Source organism: Elephas maximus, chromosome 17 (genome assembly GCF_024166365.1).
Source record: "Elephas maximus indicus isolate mEleMax1 chromosome 17, mEleMax1 primary haplotype, whole genome shotgun sequence".
NCBI lineage: Eukaryota > Metazoa > Chordata > Mammalia > Proboscidea > Elephantidae > Elephas > Elephas maximus.
Window position 1 is genome coordinate 83,538,493 of NC_064835.1, and position 18,925 is coordinate 83,557,417.

The 18,925-nt window shown below is 40.2% G+C and overlaps 1 protein-coding gene across 6 annotated transcripts in view; it reads right to left on the minus strand.

Annotated features, from left to right (window-relative positions):
- Positions 1-963: 963 nt before the first annotated feature.
- The window catches only part of IL1R1 (interleukin 1 receptor type 1), a 43,046-nt gene continuing 25,084 nt past the window's right edge, over positions 964-18,925 (minus strand). For all 6 annotated transcript variants that reach the window (XM_049856395.1, XM_049856394.1, XM_049856397.1 and 3 more), the window contains 5 exons: positions 14,112-14,229; positions 12,988-13,136; positions 10,344-10,487; positions 8,988-9,155; positions 964-8,049 (listed from right to left, as the gene is read on the minus strand). In XM_049856395.1, the coding sequence (XP_049712352.1) occupies positions 7,631-8,049; positions 8,988-9,155; positions 10,344-10,487; positions 12,988-13,136; positions 14,112-14,229 (998 nt within the window). In that variant the 3' untranslated portion in view covers positions 964-7,630. The remainder of the gene's footprint in view (positions 8,050-8,987; positions 9,156-10,343; positions 10,488-12,987; positions 13,137-14,111; positions 14,230-18,925) is intronic.

The window sequence follows — 18,925 nt, forward strand, 5'->3', positions numbered from 1 at the left end:
GAAAATCCCGGATTTTCCTCTACACAATTACCCTATCCTGTAAAGCGGAAAAGGTTCGTTCCTTCATGTCCTCACCAACACTTGAGAATGTCAGACTTCTAAATTCTGTCCATTTTGCTGATCTTATGATGCAAAGCTATCTTACGTTGTTTTACTTTTCTCTAAGTAAGATGGAGCGTCTTTGCCTGTATTCAATGGCCATTCATGTGTCCTTCCACGTGAAATCCCTTCTCATACATCTTGCCTTTTTTTCCCACTTGGTTGTCTTCCTGTCTCTGACATCTCATGTGGTTATCTTCAAGTGAAGGCACAGATTTATCTGCCTGCTCTCTCCCTGACATAGTGTTTAAGTCCTAACAGCACTTAGCTATAACATAGGGATGGTTAGACCTGATTTTCAGGTTTGTGGCACATCTTTTGCAGGGTACTTTACTCATAACTGGTGTTTGATAAATTTGCTCTGGCTGCAGTGTGAAGAATTGGTTATGAGGGGTGGGGTGACAAAAGACGAGACAGAGTCCCAGTTAGGAGGCTACTGGAGTGGTCCAAGGAAGAGGTGATGGTGATGGGGCTAAGTCTAGCCAGAGGAAAGTGAAGGGGAACATACAGAGACCCATTTGGGATCCACCTGAGTATCTCTCCATTCTTTACCAATTTGGTCTATCTTAAACCAAATTCTGAGAATCAAACAATCACCAGGTTGAAGTAAAACTTAAGGCTTGGCTGTCTCTCCAGTTGGGTAATGAGTACCATCCTGAGCACTGTGGTTTTTGTAACAGTCACAGGGGATACTGCGTGGTACAATAATCAACACTTTCAAGCCCTCAAGAGTCAATGATTTTTTTGTATTACACATGCACGTAACACACACACATGTGACCACAATAGTATTCCCACAACCACCCCCCCCAACACTGGTTAGCTTGTCTCCTAATTCCCACGCACAGTAGTGCCAGATCAGTCAACTAATTTCTTCTTTCGCTTTCCCAGCCAAAATCCTCCAGTAGTCTCCATACGTCCTCCATTTGGAGTAGGAGTCCAAATGGTAATGTCCAACTATTTCAGCTAGGGATTTAAGGCCTGTAATATGGTGTCATGTCTCCTCAACAACTTTCTCATAGCACTATTCTCTATGTCTAGTTTTAAGCTTTTTCTTACTTTGTAATTTTCTTAGTGTCTAGTATGTTAGACACATTGTCAGCACTTTAAAAAATCCAAAAGTGAGCTTGAGAGCAAAAATATTCCTCCTTTATTTTAGAATCTGGGGGAGGACATGAGGTCTGGTTTTAAGGAACAGGAGAATTCAGAAGCAAACCAGTAGAGCGGGGAAGACAGGATTATGGAATATCACACAACAATAAAAAGTACACAAACAGATGGCAGCTGTCCACGGCCTCAAAGGTGAAGGAGAAGCTGGAGTCTGTCTCACTCCAGGCAGGATAAGTGATGTAAAATGGTTAAAGAGGAGGAAAGAAGTGGTAGCCAGGACAGGATTCAAAACATGAGCAAAAGCAGAAGTGGTTCCACCAAGGGGCTGGTAAACACGCGATACACTCTTACTAAGGAAGTCTGAGGAGTGTCACTCTTGAGATATGTTTAATAAAAGGAAAATCAGGGAACTTCCTGAAACTGTACCAGTGTAGCTTTTCCCAAATCCAGAAGCGTGAACTAAATGCCCACTTGAGATCACTTCCAGGTCAAAGGTTCTAAGAAAAACAAGCTTTGTCTAAAATAGATGAATGGATAAACCAAATGTGGTGTATAGATATAAATATATAGACATGGATGATAGAATTTTATTCCACCATAAAAAGGAATGAAGTTCTAGTACATGCTACAACATAGAAGAACCTGGGGAACATTATCCAAGTGAAATAAGCCAGACACAAAAGGACACCTCTTATATGATCCCATTCACATGAAATATCTATACCAGATACATGCATAGAGACAGAGAGTAGATTAGTGATTACCAAGGGCTGAAGGGAAGGCAGAATGGGGAGCTATTGTTTAATAGGTATACAGTTTCTGCTAGAGGTGATGAAAAGCTTTGGAAATAAAGAGTGATGATAATTGTGCAACCTTGTGAATGTGATAAACACCACTGGATTGTACTCTTGAAAATGGTTAAAAGAGCAAATTTCAAGTTGTGTGTATTTTACCCCAATAGAAAGAAAACAAAACAAAACTCAGAGACTTTCACTCTATGAGTCAATTAATCTCCCAATTGTTGAGCAGGGTACTAGGGAAGACGTGAGGATTGGTGGAATCTGGACTCAGGTGTTACCGGCTCAACTGGTCTAACAGCGACGAAGGTTAGCAATGGGTGTGTTTAATATTTGGGTCCTCAGATCCAAAGTGAACACACAGGACTTCAGTACTTTAACCAGCCAAGCCTTCTTTAGAAGAAACCTGACCATCGCATAAGATGAGTGTGTTTTTCTTTTTGTTTAAAAATATTTATAGTCCTTTTAAATAGTGTTTGCTATTTTCTGTAACATTTGCGTGCACACACACACACACACATGCACAGGCCTTCATACTGCGGTACTGCGGTTGTAAAAGAAATGTTATCAGACCAAACAATTGTCTTTCCCACTAGTCTGTTTCTGTACATTCTTTTCAGGTATACTCTATTTTTTTCTATTTAGGCCACTAAACATCATTTAAAGTTTGGGGCTGCCAGAGGGTCTAGATGAATATCAGTCATTCCCCTTAAAAAAAAAAAAAGAAAAAGAAAACCCCATTGCCATCAAGTTGACTCTGATTCATGGTAACCCCCTTCGGCTTCAGAGTAGAACTACTCCATAGGGTTTTCAAGGCTGTGATCTTTTGGAATTGGACCACCACACCTGTCTCCTGAGGCATTGCTAGATGGATTCCAACCACTAACCTTTCAATTAGTCAACCACTTACCATTTGTGCCACCCAGGGACTTCTGTCACCCTTTTAGTGATAAGTAAATGCTGGGCTAGGTTAAGCAGAGCTCTTAGCCTGCTGTTTTGTGCCTTGTCCTTGATTTGCGTTGGGATTGCTTTGCTTTCTCCCTGAGCATCAATTGTCACTTACTCACTTATCATTTATAACTCCTCTCTATCCATTCTATTTGCAGATTCTAACATGACTTGAGGTAACCAAGTCTTTTCATAGAAGTGGTTAAACACTTGACTGCTAACAGAAAAATCAAGGGTTTCAGCCCACCTTGGGCTCCCCTGTAGAAAAGACCTGGCGATCTGCTCCCATAAAGATTACAGCCTATGAAACACTATGGGGCAGTTCTGACTCTGTCCTATAGAATCAGTATGAATTGAAATCCACTCGATGGCACACAACAGTAACAACTATTTGCTAGGTATTGTCATTGTCATGGAAACCTTGGTGGCATAGTGGTTAAGAGTTTAGCTGCTATCCAAAAGGTTAGCAGTTCGAATCCACCAAGTGCTCTTTGGAAACGCTATGGGGCAGTTCTACTCTATCCTATAGGTTTGCTATGAGGCAGAGTTGACTCAACAGCAGTGGGTTTTTGGTGCTTTTCATAGCATATTTAGTCTTTTTAATCCTCACACACCTCTGCATTGGGTATTATACAGCTGTAGCTCAAATGATTTGTCTGAGTATCACACCAGGTAGATGGTGGATGTGGGACTGAAGTCTCTCAGACTCTAAACCTGCCCCCCACTTCACTCCTCCTCCCCAGTTCCTGACAGAGCCATATGCTTGCTAGAAATGCTACGATGTAAGAATAAAGAGACACTCACTGGTTTTTGGAGTTTTTTTGGCTTGAGTGAGTAGGCCCTGGGGGCTCTCTAATAACTAAGGGTTGTGAACTTTAAAAGAGCTTGCATTTTGCGCACCCAGTTTGCCAATTTTGTTCACCTCCTATATCAAAGAAGAAAATACATGGAAACCTTTTGTGAAATGTAAACCCACTGCCGTCAAGTCGATTCCGACTCACAGCAACCCTGTAGGAGAGAGTAGAGCTCTCCCATAGGGTTTCCAAGGTTCTAAATCTTTACAGAAGCCGACTGCCACATCTTTGTCCTGAGGAGCGGCTGGTGGGTTTGAACCGCTGACTTTTCAGTTAATAACAGCGTGTTTTAACCACAGCATCACCAGGGCTCCCTGTAAAATGTAAAAGTCTATATAAACATTGCCCTTATCAATTTTTGGACAGGCAAAGGGATAATAATAATAAAAGACATTTCAATCCATTTTAGAAGCAAGCAAACCAAGACAGAGTACCCCCCCAGCCCAGTGCCAGTTGAGGCTATAAAATGGGAGTTCATTGCCTGGCCAATGGTTTCTGATGTCCCCACAGAAACTGTGTGGAAGCCTGTCCTCAAATGGGTCAGGCCTGGGAGTGGCATGAAAGCCCTGGAGAGAGTCGGGCAAAGAAACAGATTTCGGATGATGCTATTGGTACTAGGTTTTGGCAATTTTATTGGAAAATAAGTACAGTACATTGATCAACGATATATGCTGTACATGAATCTGTTGTTTTGGTATAGAAAAATATTCGGCATTTGCTGCAGAATTATACAAACGAGTTAAAAAATTACCTTCATCATTACCAGTAGAAACATAATTTATCCAAAATGTCATTAAAAATGGCTCAATAACTTCTCTTTATTGCAAAGGCAAAATAACAAAATAAAATAAAGGCAGGAGACAAAATATCAGTCATGCTAAACTAGCTTTAACCACTGGTAATTAATTAATCCATTGCATTGGCAGGCTTTTTTTAGGTGCTTGAAGCTGACTTTAAAAAATTACTGTCAGAAAGTGCAGTAAAGCCTAATTAATGGGGAGGAGGTGAAAGAAAACACTCTTAGAGAGAGATTTTAGGGGAAACAAAAAGTCAAAGGAAGCTGCCATGGAATGGGGAATGTAGTTTTTCCCTCCGGAATCCTCCCAGTCCTGAGGCAGGACGATTGTCCCACTTGCTGGGATCCTTCTCCACCCACACCGATCAGGTGATTTTGGTTCCTCCCTAAACTCCAGGTGGAATGCTACTTGTGATCCTTGTTGCTTTCCAGCCTCCTCATTCTCTGGCCAATTCTGTCTCTAATTCTAAACTGCAGAGCTGGCTTTCTGGGTATTACTCATGCCATTCCATCGTATAGATGACTCACTCAAAATCACCTGCAAAATTATCTTTTGAAAGCACTTCGTAGACATTTTTGGAACGTGACACCTCCTGGTTGGCCTTCAGGCTGCCATTGTGGGTGCCACCAAATGGAAACGAGGCACTTTCTTTGAAAAGGGTCGCTCCAACACAACACCATTACTCAATGCTGTCAAACTGGAGCCCAGATAAGATGGAAAGAGTCAAAGTACTTGAGTTTTTGTCTAGCTCTGATTGCTTTTGAGGAAAAAAAAAAAAATTCTTCCAAATAATATTTTGTGTTCACCCTTCATATTAGATACTTGTTGTTGTTAGGTGTCGTTGAGTCGGTTCCGACTCACAGTGACCCCATGTACAACAGAATGAAATGTTGCCCAGTCCTGCGCCATCCTCACAATCGTTGCTATATTTGAGCCCATTGTTGCGGCCACTTTGTCAATCCATCTCATTGAGGGTCTTTATTAAGTATTAAAAATATGCAAAACAGAAGGGTCATTCTTGTCCACACGGCTTTTTAAACTGTGCATGAGTGTTTCCGAAACGGTGCAGAAACTTAGCTCTGTGGTTCTCCAAGGTCTCTCTCCAGAGGACTAGCAAATTTTTTTAAATATTTTTCTATGCCCCCCAATTTTTTTATTTTCATTTTTATTTTAATAAGAGGTATTTACTTTTAGGGACAGAATATATGAAAATGGAAAAGGGGTTTCATAAAATCTAAACATAATTTTTGAAAATTCCGGCATTCAAAATTTGGAATTAGGTTTCTTAAATAAAAGTACTCCTAGAATTAGCCACCACCTAAGTGAACTATCGTTTCTCCTCACAAAAGCACCCATGCAGGGATGGGGGCATTTATTGACCTGACATCAAGTATTCAAAGCACTGGACTGGGGCTCAAGCCCTCAGAACAACTGTACTGAGTGCATTTAAAAAAAAAAAAGGACAGGTCACTTTTTCTCTATATAAAATTAGAATAATTGCAAAAACCAATTAAGGTAATCTGAGAACATCTTATGCAAATATGTCATATGTGCAAATTACTTGTGGAAGGCACCAAGGGGCAAGAGACACACACAGAGGGCCTGGCCCTCAGAGGGCACAGCTTCTGGCTGGAGAAAGAACACTCTTCCACAGGAAGTGATAACAAACAGTAAGTACAATCAGATTGAGAGGAAAAAGCATTTCAGGGTAGGCTCTTGGGGAATACGGAGTAAATTTTGAGCTTCAATAAAATGCTGGTCAGCTGGAGAAAATGGGAGAGGGCATTCTAGGCAAAGAAAACTGGGTGGAAGGCAGAGTAAACAGATGGGAGAGCTTTTCAGGAGCCCTGGTGGCGCAGTGGTTAAGAGCTCCACTGCTAATCAAAAGGTCAGCAGTTCGAATCCACCAGCCGCTCCTTGGAAACCCTATGGGGCAGTTCTCCTCTGTCCTATAGGATGACTATGAGTTGGAATCCATTCAACGGCAATTTTTCCCCCCACCCCAGGCACAAAGGGGCCTGCAGCTGACCTGGGGGTTTGCTCAGCAGGACAGCGAAGGGCAAGGTGTGAGGACAAGCTGAAGCCGCACTGCGGGCAGAGTGGGCTGAAATGCACCTGGGAGAAACTGAGCCCATAAGCAAGGAGCCCCAGGGAGGTTTTTTTCTAGCAGCAGCAGGATGAGATGAAAGCAGTATTATGAAGGGTTAATCTGTGGGCTGCGTATGTGACAGAGATGACAGAGGGCAGGAGGGGGGAAGAAGGACTCAGCAGCTGTCCTTTCAAAGAGGTAATGAGTCAAATAAGCTGCAGATGAATAATGAACAACAAAATGTCCGTTCCAGGGAGGAAAACATGAAGAGGTGAAATGGGTCTCTGCTACCATCGCTTTAAAAATTCTCTCTCCTTTCAAAAGCTAAGGTTATTTCAAAACCTTGGAATCCTGAAGCAGTCCGTTGTTCACTGAAATGTCAGTTTTAAAGGTCTGTGAAATGATACTGCATCTTTGGAAACTGACCTCTGGCTGTAGACGTGCATGGCAAACGCAAGGCAGGTGTGAAGTTCTCCAAGAGTGACTCCGACTTCCTCTGCGAGCCATCAGTCCCACAGGCCGCCGGCTGCGGCACAGCCCAGGACAGCCACTCTAGGGGGGCTCGCTGTCGCCTTCCCAGAACGGCCCCACGTCCACTCCCTCAGGACACAGACAACTTGACGAAGCCATCTCAGATGACAGAAATTTCGCTGGGCTTTTGTCTAGTCTGCTGTCCCAGGGCCTTCTCTGAGCAGTGCTTTAAGAGAGCGCATTTCTTGCCTTTTCAAAGACCTTCCCAAGCCCTCTACTGTACTCTGTCCTGCCCTGCTGTTGTCACCACGTTCTTCTCTGATAACCATCTGATTCCAGGTGACCTCAGGGATAAAGGACTATATGTGTACTCTTTATGACCGGACATAGCAGGAGACACAGCCCAGCCTGGAACACCTTACGACATGAGTCACCCAAGGAACTCTTTGCTCAAGCTTCTCTATCCTACCCAAGAGGCACGTGGACCTCTCTTTGGAATTTCTCCGTAGTGTTTCGGCTAGCAGCTGAGGACAGTAAGTTCCGTGTGGATGAAGGTACTTTTCGCTGAGCTGGCATGTGGTATCTGACGTTCTTCCAGAACCTTGTCTTTGCAGACTGTGACTTCTCCGTAAAGTCCCCTGACCATCGTATGGCCCTGTGTTTCTGCCTAATGAATTTAATTGATTCTGACATTTTCTCATAGTCTTGGATTTTCTCCAGTTCAAGCAGGATAACCTTAATTCCATCTTGAATGAGAGCACTATACATAGCTATCTGCTCTTCTGACGTACTCCCCAGCCAGCTGAACCCCAGTGCATCTTCGACTAAGATGATCATTACTCTTCTGCTTTTCCTTATGTTTTCACCAACGACCTCAACAATGTCTGAAAATGTGAAGCACAATGACGTAAGTAAAATTCAATTTTTAATCATTCTCTATAGAACCAAAATCCCACTTGGTTCTTCCCATTCCCACCCCCTACGTCTCCTAATGGTCTTTTCTCTTCCCTTATATATAAAATTTAAGGAGTTTTCTCTTTTATAGACCAGCTCAAAAATTCATCCACAGAAGGTGAACATTTCGTTTAGAACTAAGAAGAATGTTCAACACAAATTTAAAAACCTTGTTAGTTTATTTATTTTTTTTTGTACAACCCCTATTTTGTTGGAGTCCCTAGCTGGTGCAAATGGCTAAGTGCTCAATTACTAGCTGAAAGGTTGATGGTTTGAACCCACGCAGATGCACCTTGGAAGACAGGCCTGGCAATCTGCTTCGGAAAAGTCAACCTTGAAAACCCTACTGGATCAGTTCTACTCTGTAATCATAGGGCTGCAGTGAGTTGGAATCAACTCGATAGCAACTAACAACAACAACAAATTTTATTTTATTAGTTGTAAAGTAACTATTGGGTTTAACTAGTTGTTAAGTTTTTCAAAATTAAATATAAATTAATTAATTATTGCTCCAAGAACATACAGAGGAGTACTTTGTATTTAATAACTGTGAAAATCCTCACCACGCACCCCTAAAGAGGTTCTTAAAGTTAACAGACATGTGCACTTATGCCCTGGTGGCTCAGTGGTTAAGACAGTGGCTGCTAACCAGAAAGTCGGCAGTTTGAATCCACCAGCTGCTCCTTGGAAACCCTATGGGGCAGTTCTACTCTGTCCTGTAGGGTTGCTATGAGTCGGAATCAACTCGACAGCAACGGGTTTATGGGTGCACTTATACCTCAGTCTTCCTAGAAAGATGGAACCCAACTTTAGTCATTAAATTAGTTTTAAGAAATAAACCTTTTATTTTTTTCCATTAAATACATACCTTCCCCAACATAGTCATCCCTTCCATAAATGAACAGATTATAGCCACACTGTTTTTCCAAGACCTCAGGTAAGATTTTAAACACAAAAATATCTGAGTTAGTGGTGGCTCCTTCCTCCAGGGTCTTTGGATACAGTATATAGGCATCATAGATCTTTCCATCTGAAGCTAAAGGGAAAATGTAATATATTTAGAACTAAAAGGAAAAATAAAAGATTTAGCAAAGTCAGTAACAAAAACATGCACTTCAGATTTAAATATTAGTTTTTTGTACTGTGTTATGAATGAAGCCGAAATACCAAAAGCATAATACCTTGTTAAAATGTTCACTTGTTATAAAATTTCTATTTATCGGCTGTTGTTCTTATGTTGTATTGGGTGTCTTCACTTCTCAGTATGTGTATCAGTACATGTCTTAGTTATTTAGTGCTACTACAACAGAAGACCACAAATGGGTGGTTTTAACAAACAGAAATTTATTTTCTCACAGCTTAGGAGGCTAGAAGTTTGAATTCAGGGTGCCAGCTCTAGGGGAAGGCTTTCTCATTCTGTCAGCTCTGGAGGAAGGTCTTTGTCTCTGAGCTTCCACTCCTGGGCAATCTTCATATGGCTTGGCATCTCTCTTCCCCCATTGCTACTTCTCTCATGTTTGCTTAATCTCTTTTATATCCAACAGAGACTGACTCAAGAGGTACCCTACACTAATCCTGCCTCATTAACATAGCAAAGACAATCCATCCCCAAATGGGATTATAACCACAGGCATAGAGGTTAGGATTTACAATACATATTTTGGGGGGGCACATTTCAATCTACAGCAGTATGGAACTGTCCTTATCTCTGTTATTGTCTCCTTCCCCAAATGTCTCAACCCTGAATTCTATCTTTTCCTCCTTTTCTTAATCATTCTCTCTAGAACCAAAATCCTACCAGGCTCTTCCCACCTCTGCCCCTATGTCTTGTGATGGCCTTTTCTCTTCCCCTATTTAAGATTTCAGGCATTTTCTCTCTTATAGACCAGGCCCAAATTCATCTACAGAAGCTGAACATTTCATTTAGAACTAAGAAGAATATTCTTATCCTTTTATATATTATTGTGGTGTTAGTTTTTTGCATGGCTTCAAAAACTTTACCAGGTTAATATGCACAAAATGTTCCATGAATCATTATTTGTACAAATTCAAAATGAGCAGTTTTGTACTCATTATGAAACTATAATTATGCGTGAGAATAATATCCTTGTATATGCCACATTTCACCTTAACACTTAAGTAAAAACCCTCTTAGTCATCTTCCCATCGCCTCACTATCCCCTACCTCTAACAAGGAAATAGCACACAGAATGCAAAATCATACCTTTTGAGGGGAAAAAATCATAGCAGGAATCCCTGTACCAAAGCACAATGTCAACCTTGAAGATTTTATAAACGAAAATGGAGCACGTGATCACTATTGTCAGTGTGACAAATACCCCAATCACGTGCTTCTGGCAATCACGGACTACAGGGGAAAACAGAAAAAAAAAAAAAAGGAATTAAGATTTTAAGCATAGCTAATCGACTGTTTCTATCTCAGAAAAACCATATCGGAGTTGGCCTGTGTTCAGAGAGTGTGAGCCCATTCATTACTCCCACTTCATAACAGATACTGACGTATCACGCCATCTAGCATGGCTACTGTATGTAATTAAGGTATGTCCTATTACATTTCCATCTAAATGGCATAATGTACAATGCACAGGAAAATACCACAGACTGTGGATAGGGCACTCTATAGCAAAACCAGGAAGAGTCAAATTCACTCAGAAGCCTGTAAAACTTCCCAGTGGTAGGAGACTCAGGTGGGGAAAGCTGAAGGCCAGGGGAAAGGACATAAGGTGAATCTAGGGATGTCCTGGTGGTGTAGAGGTTAAGTGCTATGGCTGCTAACCAAAAAGGCAGCAGTTCAAATCCACCAGGTACTCCTTAGAAACTCTAAGAGGGCAGCTCTACTCTGTCCTATAGGGTCACTATGAGTTGGAATCGACTTGATGGTAATGGGTTTCTTTTTTTTTTTACAGATGCCACATAGAATGTTTCAAATTTCGCATTTTCCTGGGCTCTCTAATAATACACCCAGTAGGAAGAGGAGGTGGGAGGGATAAAAAAGGAGGAGGAGAAGAAGAAAGAAAATTAAGAAGGAGGGAAGAAAAGTGTCTTCTAATGTCAGGGACCACATAAGCATGTAGATTAGAAACTTTAAAAGCTCAATTATTTTACTTCTCTGATTTATAATTTTTATCTATCTGGAATTGACTTTGGTATGAAGCAGACACCAAGATATGTACAGTTTTCTAGATCAATTTCCAATTGACCCAGTTGATAGTTAACATTTATGCTCTTAAATTCCTGTAGCTTTATACAAACTTGTCATATTTTGTAGCATAAATCCTCCAGATTTATTGTTCTTATTCAAGATCAGCTTGACTATTCTTGGCCCTTTACATTTCCCTAAGACATTTGCAATAAACTTCACAATTTACAGGCATACCTCCAACCACACACACACATAAACACACATACACACACCCCTGGTGAGATTTTGATTGAAATTGTTTTGAATCTATTGGGTCATTTGGAGAGATCTGACATATTTATAATATTCTTTCCACTTAAAAACATTTTATATCCTGCCAGCCAGTTAAGATTGTCTCTAACAGATCTCAATAATGTTACTTCAGTTTGTATATAAAAGTCTTGAACAGCTTTTACAAGATTTATTCCTAAGTATTTGATGATTTTTGATACTACTGTAAATGTTATATCTTAAATGTAATCACTATTTGTTGCTGATGTTTAAACATACATTTATATTCAAATGATCTTACTAAATTCATTTACTAATTCTAATAGTATGTCTGTAGAGTTTTTAAGATTTTCTTCCACGTACACATTCATAAACACCTTACAGTTGACCCTGCCCCCTTATCCACGGGGCATACGGTCCTACACCTCCCATGGATGCCTGAAACCATGGATGGTACTGAACCCTATATATACTATGGCCTTTACATATATACCGATAATAAAGTTTAATTTATAAATTAGGCACAGTAAGAGATTAACAACAATAACCAATAATAAGATAGAACAATTATAACGATATACTGCAATCAAAGTTGTGTGAACGATGTAGCTGGATGGCGTGAGAGTTCACCATGCTATGTACTCACTTAACTTTTTCTTACTTGGTTGATCGCGGGTCACCGAATTCGTGGACAGTGAAAGCTCAAATAAGGAGACACTACCGTATTCTTTAATTCATCTATGAATTATCTTGAAATATTTCACAAATACTTTCAAATACTGTGTTTGACTATACCAATATAATGACAACCAGTAACTTCTGACATGCTGTTTGGAAAATGGATATTTAGGCCTCGCTCTATGCAACCACCCAGTCGTTCATGTAGTTACTTACCTAAAAATATTTATTAGGTACCCACAATGGACCTGGAAACCCTAGTGGCGTAGTGCTTAAGAGTTCTAGCTGCTAACCAAAAGATTGGCAGTTCGAATTCACCAGGCCCTCCTTGGAAACTCTATGGGGCAGCTCTGCTCTGTCCTATAGGGTCTCTATGAGTCGGAAACTACTCGACAGCAAGGGGTTGGTTTGTTTGGTACAACCAAACAGACCTAAATGGCTACTAACTCTGACAATAGAATGATGAGTATGATAAACAGTCTCCACCATCACAGAATTTATAGTGCAGTACAGAAAACTAAGATAGATGCAGAACCCCTAGCCTTGACTGTTTGGGCAGTGGGCTAAGTTAAGGGTAGACGGCAGGACAGAAAAGCTTCCTAGAAAGAGAAATAGCTCAGCTGAATAATGAAAGGATAACAGAGGTGATCCAGGTTAAGAGGAAGTAAAGCATGTTCCAAGCATAGAAAACAGCACTGCCAACTTCAAGGTCACAGTAAAACAAAACCGCATTTCAAACCAACAGCTTGTCATTTACCTGGATGTATTAATCGCACATAGGCTTCACTTTCACCACGGATGTTCACGGCTCTACAGACGAATGGATAGAGATAAAATCGACTTTCCACTTCTGAAATGTTAAGCATTATGATTGTTGTTTGCCTTTTTATGGTTGGATTTTTCACTCTGTTCAAAAGAGAGAAAATAAATAAGTTGAGTAAATTTCATCAATGACATATAAGAACATACACCTGGTTTACCTCTTCATTTGTAAATATAAATTGTCTCTCAGAAATAACTGCTAGTCCTAATCACAGGCATAGAAATCAGACTGCTGGCAACACCTATGTGAGATTTTATAGCCCCAAGACAATTGCCAGCAACACACTAAGTAGCAGAAAAACCAAACTAAAATTACAAGCTTTCAAGAAAATACACACACACACATATATGGAAAACCTGATGGCGTAGTGGTTAAGAGCTATGTCTGCTAACCAAAAGGTCAGCAGTTTGAATCTACCAGGTGCTCCTTGGAAACTCTATGGGGTCACTATGAGTCAGAATCAACTCAATGGCAATAGGTTTTATATATACATTTATATGTGTGTCTATTTTATAAATGTATATACACACACACACATATATGTATGTACATTCGGACATATGCATTCTGGTCTTCATGGTACAGAGAAGAATATGTTAAACAAGAGTAGTTTAGAACAGGTTATAAAAGGCTTTGCAGTTGATGCTCAGGCATCCAGATTTCGCCGTATCGGGAGGTAACAGGTAGTCACTAGAGACGTTTGAGCAATGGAGTGTCTAATTCCTGACCCCATTTAATGAGTCTTTTCTAAACTACTTAGAAAAAGGAATACAAATAAGAATTCAGGATAATTGCTTCACCAGATCACTTCAAGATACGTAAATAAGCTGAAGAGAGAACCTTCCAAGTGGGCTGGAACTTCCACCACAACCACATGTAGTCTTACCTTAAATGTACACAGTCTCAGAGTAAATCCTGCTTAGCTTAGTGAAAGTTAGGGCCAATCAACTGAAGACGAGCTGTTGCTGTTAGACTGAACCACTAAGGTTAGATAAAGTATGCCACGGAATTTAATATCAAAACATCTCCATTGCATGACTGGCTCTAAGCATACTCACACGTCATATTCTTCTGCCAACACTGGGTCATCTTCAGCGATTACTGACCCATTCCACTTCCAGTAGACAATACCCATTGCCAGGCCAGTGACACTGCAGATCAATTGTGTCTGGGATCCTGCAAGTCAATGATTTTTTTTAATATTTTACCGTGGTAAAATACACATAACAAAATATTTGTCGTTTTAACCCTTTTAAGTGTACACGTCACTGATATGAATGATATTCACCGTGCTGTGCCAACCACCAGTATTTTCGAAAGGTTTCATCACCCCAAAGGGAAGCTCAGTACCCCCTAAGCAGTAACTCCTCCGTGCTCCCTCTTCTCAACCACTGGTAACCATGAATAAACGTTTCTCTAAGCATCTACCTGTTGTAGGCATTTCGTATAATGAGATCATACAGTTCCCATGGTTTTGTATCTGACTTATCTCATTTAGCACGTTTTCAAGGTTTATCCAGGTCATAGTACTATCAGAGCTTCATTTCTCTTTCTGGCTGAATAATATTCCATGGTAAGGATATACCACATTGTGTTCATCCATTCATCTGTTAAAGGGCACTTGGGTTGTTCCCACTTTTTTGTTCTTGTGAATAGTGCTGCAATGAACATTGGTGTACAAGTATCTGTTTGCATCCCAGCTTTTGAGGCTTTTGGGTATATATCTGGAATCACTGGGTCAGGTGGTTAATTTTTCATTATTACGGTTAATATTCCAATGAATATCCTTGTATGTCAGTATTTGTACGTATCTTGAGGGATTACTCTGACTAAAATCTGGAAGCAGAATTGAGTTAAAGGAGATACGTATTTTAAAAGCAAACCCGCTCTCCTAAGCAAGGCTATGCCAGCCTACATTCCCTCCAGAGGTATATTTTGATGCCATTTTCCGCAAACCCTCCAGATACCAGCATTTTTGGCCAGTCATTGCCAACTGAGAGATGAAAAAAATTCCATTTAAATTGTCCACTGCGTTTCTTAAATTCGAGGTGAACTAACGTGTTTTACATAAGCTTAACGCTCACTTGTGTTTCTATTAAGAGCTGTTTATCCAGCCTACTGTCCATTACTTCATTATATTCTCCCCTTAACCTTACTGCTGTACAGGAGCTCTGCGTTCACCCGAGATACTAAGTCTTTGATCATACATGAAAAATTCTTAAAATAGAGTTTGTTGCCTTTTTTAATCTTTGTTAATACGGAGATTTTTCAATGGGGATTTTTTTTTTTTTTTGATCAAGTTTATAAATTTTTTATTCTATCTGTCTTCACTAGTTTTTTTCTACTAGCCCTCTCTACCGCCAAGTCAGGAAAATATTCACACACGTTTCTTTTTAGGTGTGTAATGTTTTCATTGTAAATTCTTTAATCTGTCTACCATTAAATTGATATGACATAAGGGGGAGCTTTAACTTAATGTTTTTATCCAAATAGGCAATCAATCATTCCACAACTATTTATTGAATAATAATTCTCCTCACAAGTGGGTGATGCCATGTTTAGCATAAAATAAATTCTTACTTTAGGCTTTCTCAGTACATCTGACTGCATCTCCTGATACCAAGGGTGCCACGCTCTTTTAATTCCTGCAGTTTTTGAATAAATAGTAATATAATTTAGAGCTCTTCTTCCCAAATTACCTTAGTAATCTCATCATTTTATTCTTTCAAGTGAATTTTAGAAGCACTTGTCAATTTTAAGTTTGTTCATATTTTTACTGGGATTCCATTAAATCTAGAAACTAATCTTGAGTGTCAGTATCTTTACAATGGCCAGTTTTTCATGTAGGAAAAGCATACATATCCCTGTTACAATTCTCCTTAAGTTGGTGTTTCTGGTGCTTGTTACCATTTTGGCCCTCTTTGAAATAGCCTTTTTAGACACCTTTTTTTTTTTCCTAATTGTACTCCTTCTCACGAAATTTTAATACCACAGATACACTGTGTATCTCTTGAGAAGATTTTTCCATTCCCCAAGAACCAATTTCTCACCCTTGCAGACAATATTGCTGCCTTGAGAATGCATGCTTTAAATCTCTCAGAAAAAAAACTTTTATTTTTTTTTAACTCCCTCATAAGTCCCAGAGCCCTGGTGTGCGGTGGTTAAGAATTCAGCTGCTAACCAAAAGGTTGGCAGTTTGAATCCACTAGCTGCTCCTTGGAAACCCTACGGGGCAGCTCTACTCTGTCTTATAGGGTTGCCGTGAGTCAGAATCGACTCGACAGCAGGTTCTTATAAATCCCACATATTTTTTCTAAGATATTTTATAGACATTTCTAAGACATTCACTGTTGCGTGTGGTATCTCTTTTCCCTTATCACGTTCCCCAGCTGGTCAGTGCTGAATAAGTCTAACATTGCAAAATATTAATTTTATATACTATCAATTAATAAAATATTAATTCTAATTTTCTCCAATAATTCTCTTGGGATTGCTAGGTAAATAATTACATGATCTTCAAATAATAATATAGTTTTCCACCCTTACTTTAAGCATACTTTTATGGATTGAATTGTGGCCCCCCAAAATATGTCAGTCCTGACCCCAAATAGGGTTTTCTTTGTCACGTTAATGAGGCCATGTCAGTGTAGGGTGTTTCTTAACCCTAATTACTTTTGAGATGTCGAAAGAGCAGACAGAAGCTGAGAGAAGCAAGGACAAACAGGTAAAGGTGGATGTCACGTGAAGATCACCAAGGAGCTGAGGGACAGAAGCTGAAAGAGACAAGGATCTTCCCCCAGAGCCCACTGAGAGACAGCCTTCCCCTGGAACTTGTGCCCTGAATGTGGACTTCTAGCCCCTAAACTGTGAGAAAATAAGTTTCTGTTCTTTAAAGCAACCCATTTGTGGTATTTCTGTTACAGCAGCACTAAGAAACTAAGACACGTACCTTGGCTCTTTTTTCTTTTACTACATCGGTGGGCACTTCTAGACCATGTTAAGTAATAATAGTTACGTAGGCACACTTGTCTTGCCCTTGACCTCAATGAGATCTCTATTGTGTTTCACCATGAAGAACGTTAGTGACGACTGGGTTCAGACTGATGTTATTTATTATATTAAGGAAGTATCCCTCAACTCCTATTTTTCTACAGTATTTTATTGGTAATTGGTGTCAAATTTTATCAAACGTCTATTTGACATCATTCAGGATAATTATATGGCAGGGTGGCGTGTGCCTCTGATCTACTGCCAATGTGATACATTAAAATAATTCTTTCCTACTACGAAGCTGGGGCCTTGGTGGTGCAGTGGTTAAGAGCTTGGCTGCTAACCAAAAGGTCAGCGGTTTGAACCCACCAGCCACTCCTCAGAAACCCTATGGAGTGGTTCTACTCTGTCCTATAGGGTAGCTAGGAGTCAGAATCTACTCTGTCCTATAGGGTAGCTAGGAGTCGGAATCGACTCAACGGCAGTGGGTTTGCAGGTTTTGAAGCTACTTTTAGATTTGGAGATCAATACAACCTGAGTTTCAGAGCTCTAAATTATATACTCAATGGAAGCTAAGGCCATAGTGGCAAAAAGTGGTTCTTGGGAGAGGGTAAGAAAATGTTAGCTATTACAGTTGTCTGTGGCTCTCCAAAGGGCCACAGTACATTAAGAGATACATATATTATATATGTGGTATGCAAAATCCAGAGCAAGAGAGAGAGGATTAGGAGAAAATGTAAAAAGTCTCTGAAGGGGAGCAAGAATGAAAAAGGAGGGCAGGGTGGGGCACTGAGAAATACTTCTCTAGATTCCATTTACCCAGATTTAATTCTGAATTTCGACATCTTCACTTCTATCTAAGAATGTCTTTCTATCACCTTCCACCGTGACTAACAACAGCTTGGTCAAGTACAGAATTCTCAGGTCACAAACTGACTTTCAAATCGCTGTATAGCTGTCCATCATTGGTACACAGTTGCTGTTACAGAAGAGAATGCCAGGTTTTTAAAACTGACATAGAATCTGCTTTTATGTCCTGACCAGTGTTGTCCGGTAGAACTTTCTGACGTGATGGAAATGTTCTGTATCTGTGCTGTCCAATACAGTAACCACTGAGCCAATACAGTAACTACTGAGCCCTGGAAATACGCCTTGTGTGACTGAGGAGCTAATTTTTTTAAACTAAGTTAAATTAATTAATTGAAATTTACATGTACGTACGTAGGCACACATGACTAGTTGGCTACTGTACTGGACAGTGCAGGTTTGGATGCTTGTAGGATTCTTTCTTTTTTCTTGAGATAAAAATTTTTCACTAATTAGGAAAAGTATTTTTACACAATGATGATCATCTTTTTGGACTGCCACCTTTCCGTTCTGCCTAAAAGCTTAGCTCTGCTAATAAGAAATCCATCCGTGTCTGTCAGGTAAATCACATTTCTCGTTTCTAGGCCCGCTGACCTTTGCCTTTTGACTGGTGTTTTCATGGTTAGTAACTGTCCATAGCAAAGTAGAGTGAACAAATCAGGCATGGCTAGACCTTTGCCATAAGAGGTAAAAAAAATCCACAGAAACATTTTAAGACATAATTTGCGCTCCTTTCCCTCTAATTACAGATCTATTTAGGAAATACCTCAGGCTACATGTGTAGTAAGGGGTCCCTGGGGGGTGCAAAAGGTTAACTAACACTGCTCAGCTGGAGGTTTGAGTCCACCCAGAGGCACCTCGGAAGAAAGGCCTGGTGACCTACTTCCAACAAATCAGCCACTGAGAACCTTACGGAACACAGTTCTCTGACACACACGGGGCCACCATGAGTTGAAGTCGACTCCATGGCAACCACTTTGGGTTTTTTTTTTTTTTTCCCCTTCGGTATTTAAGG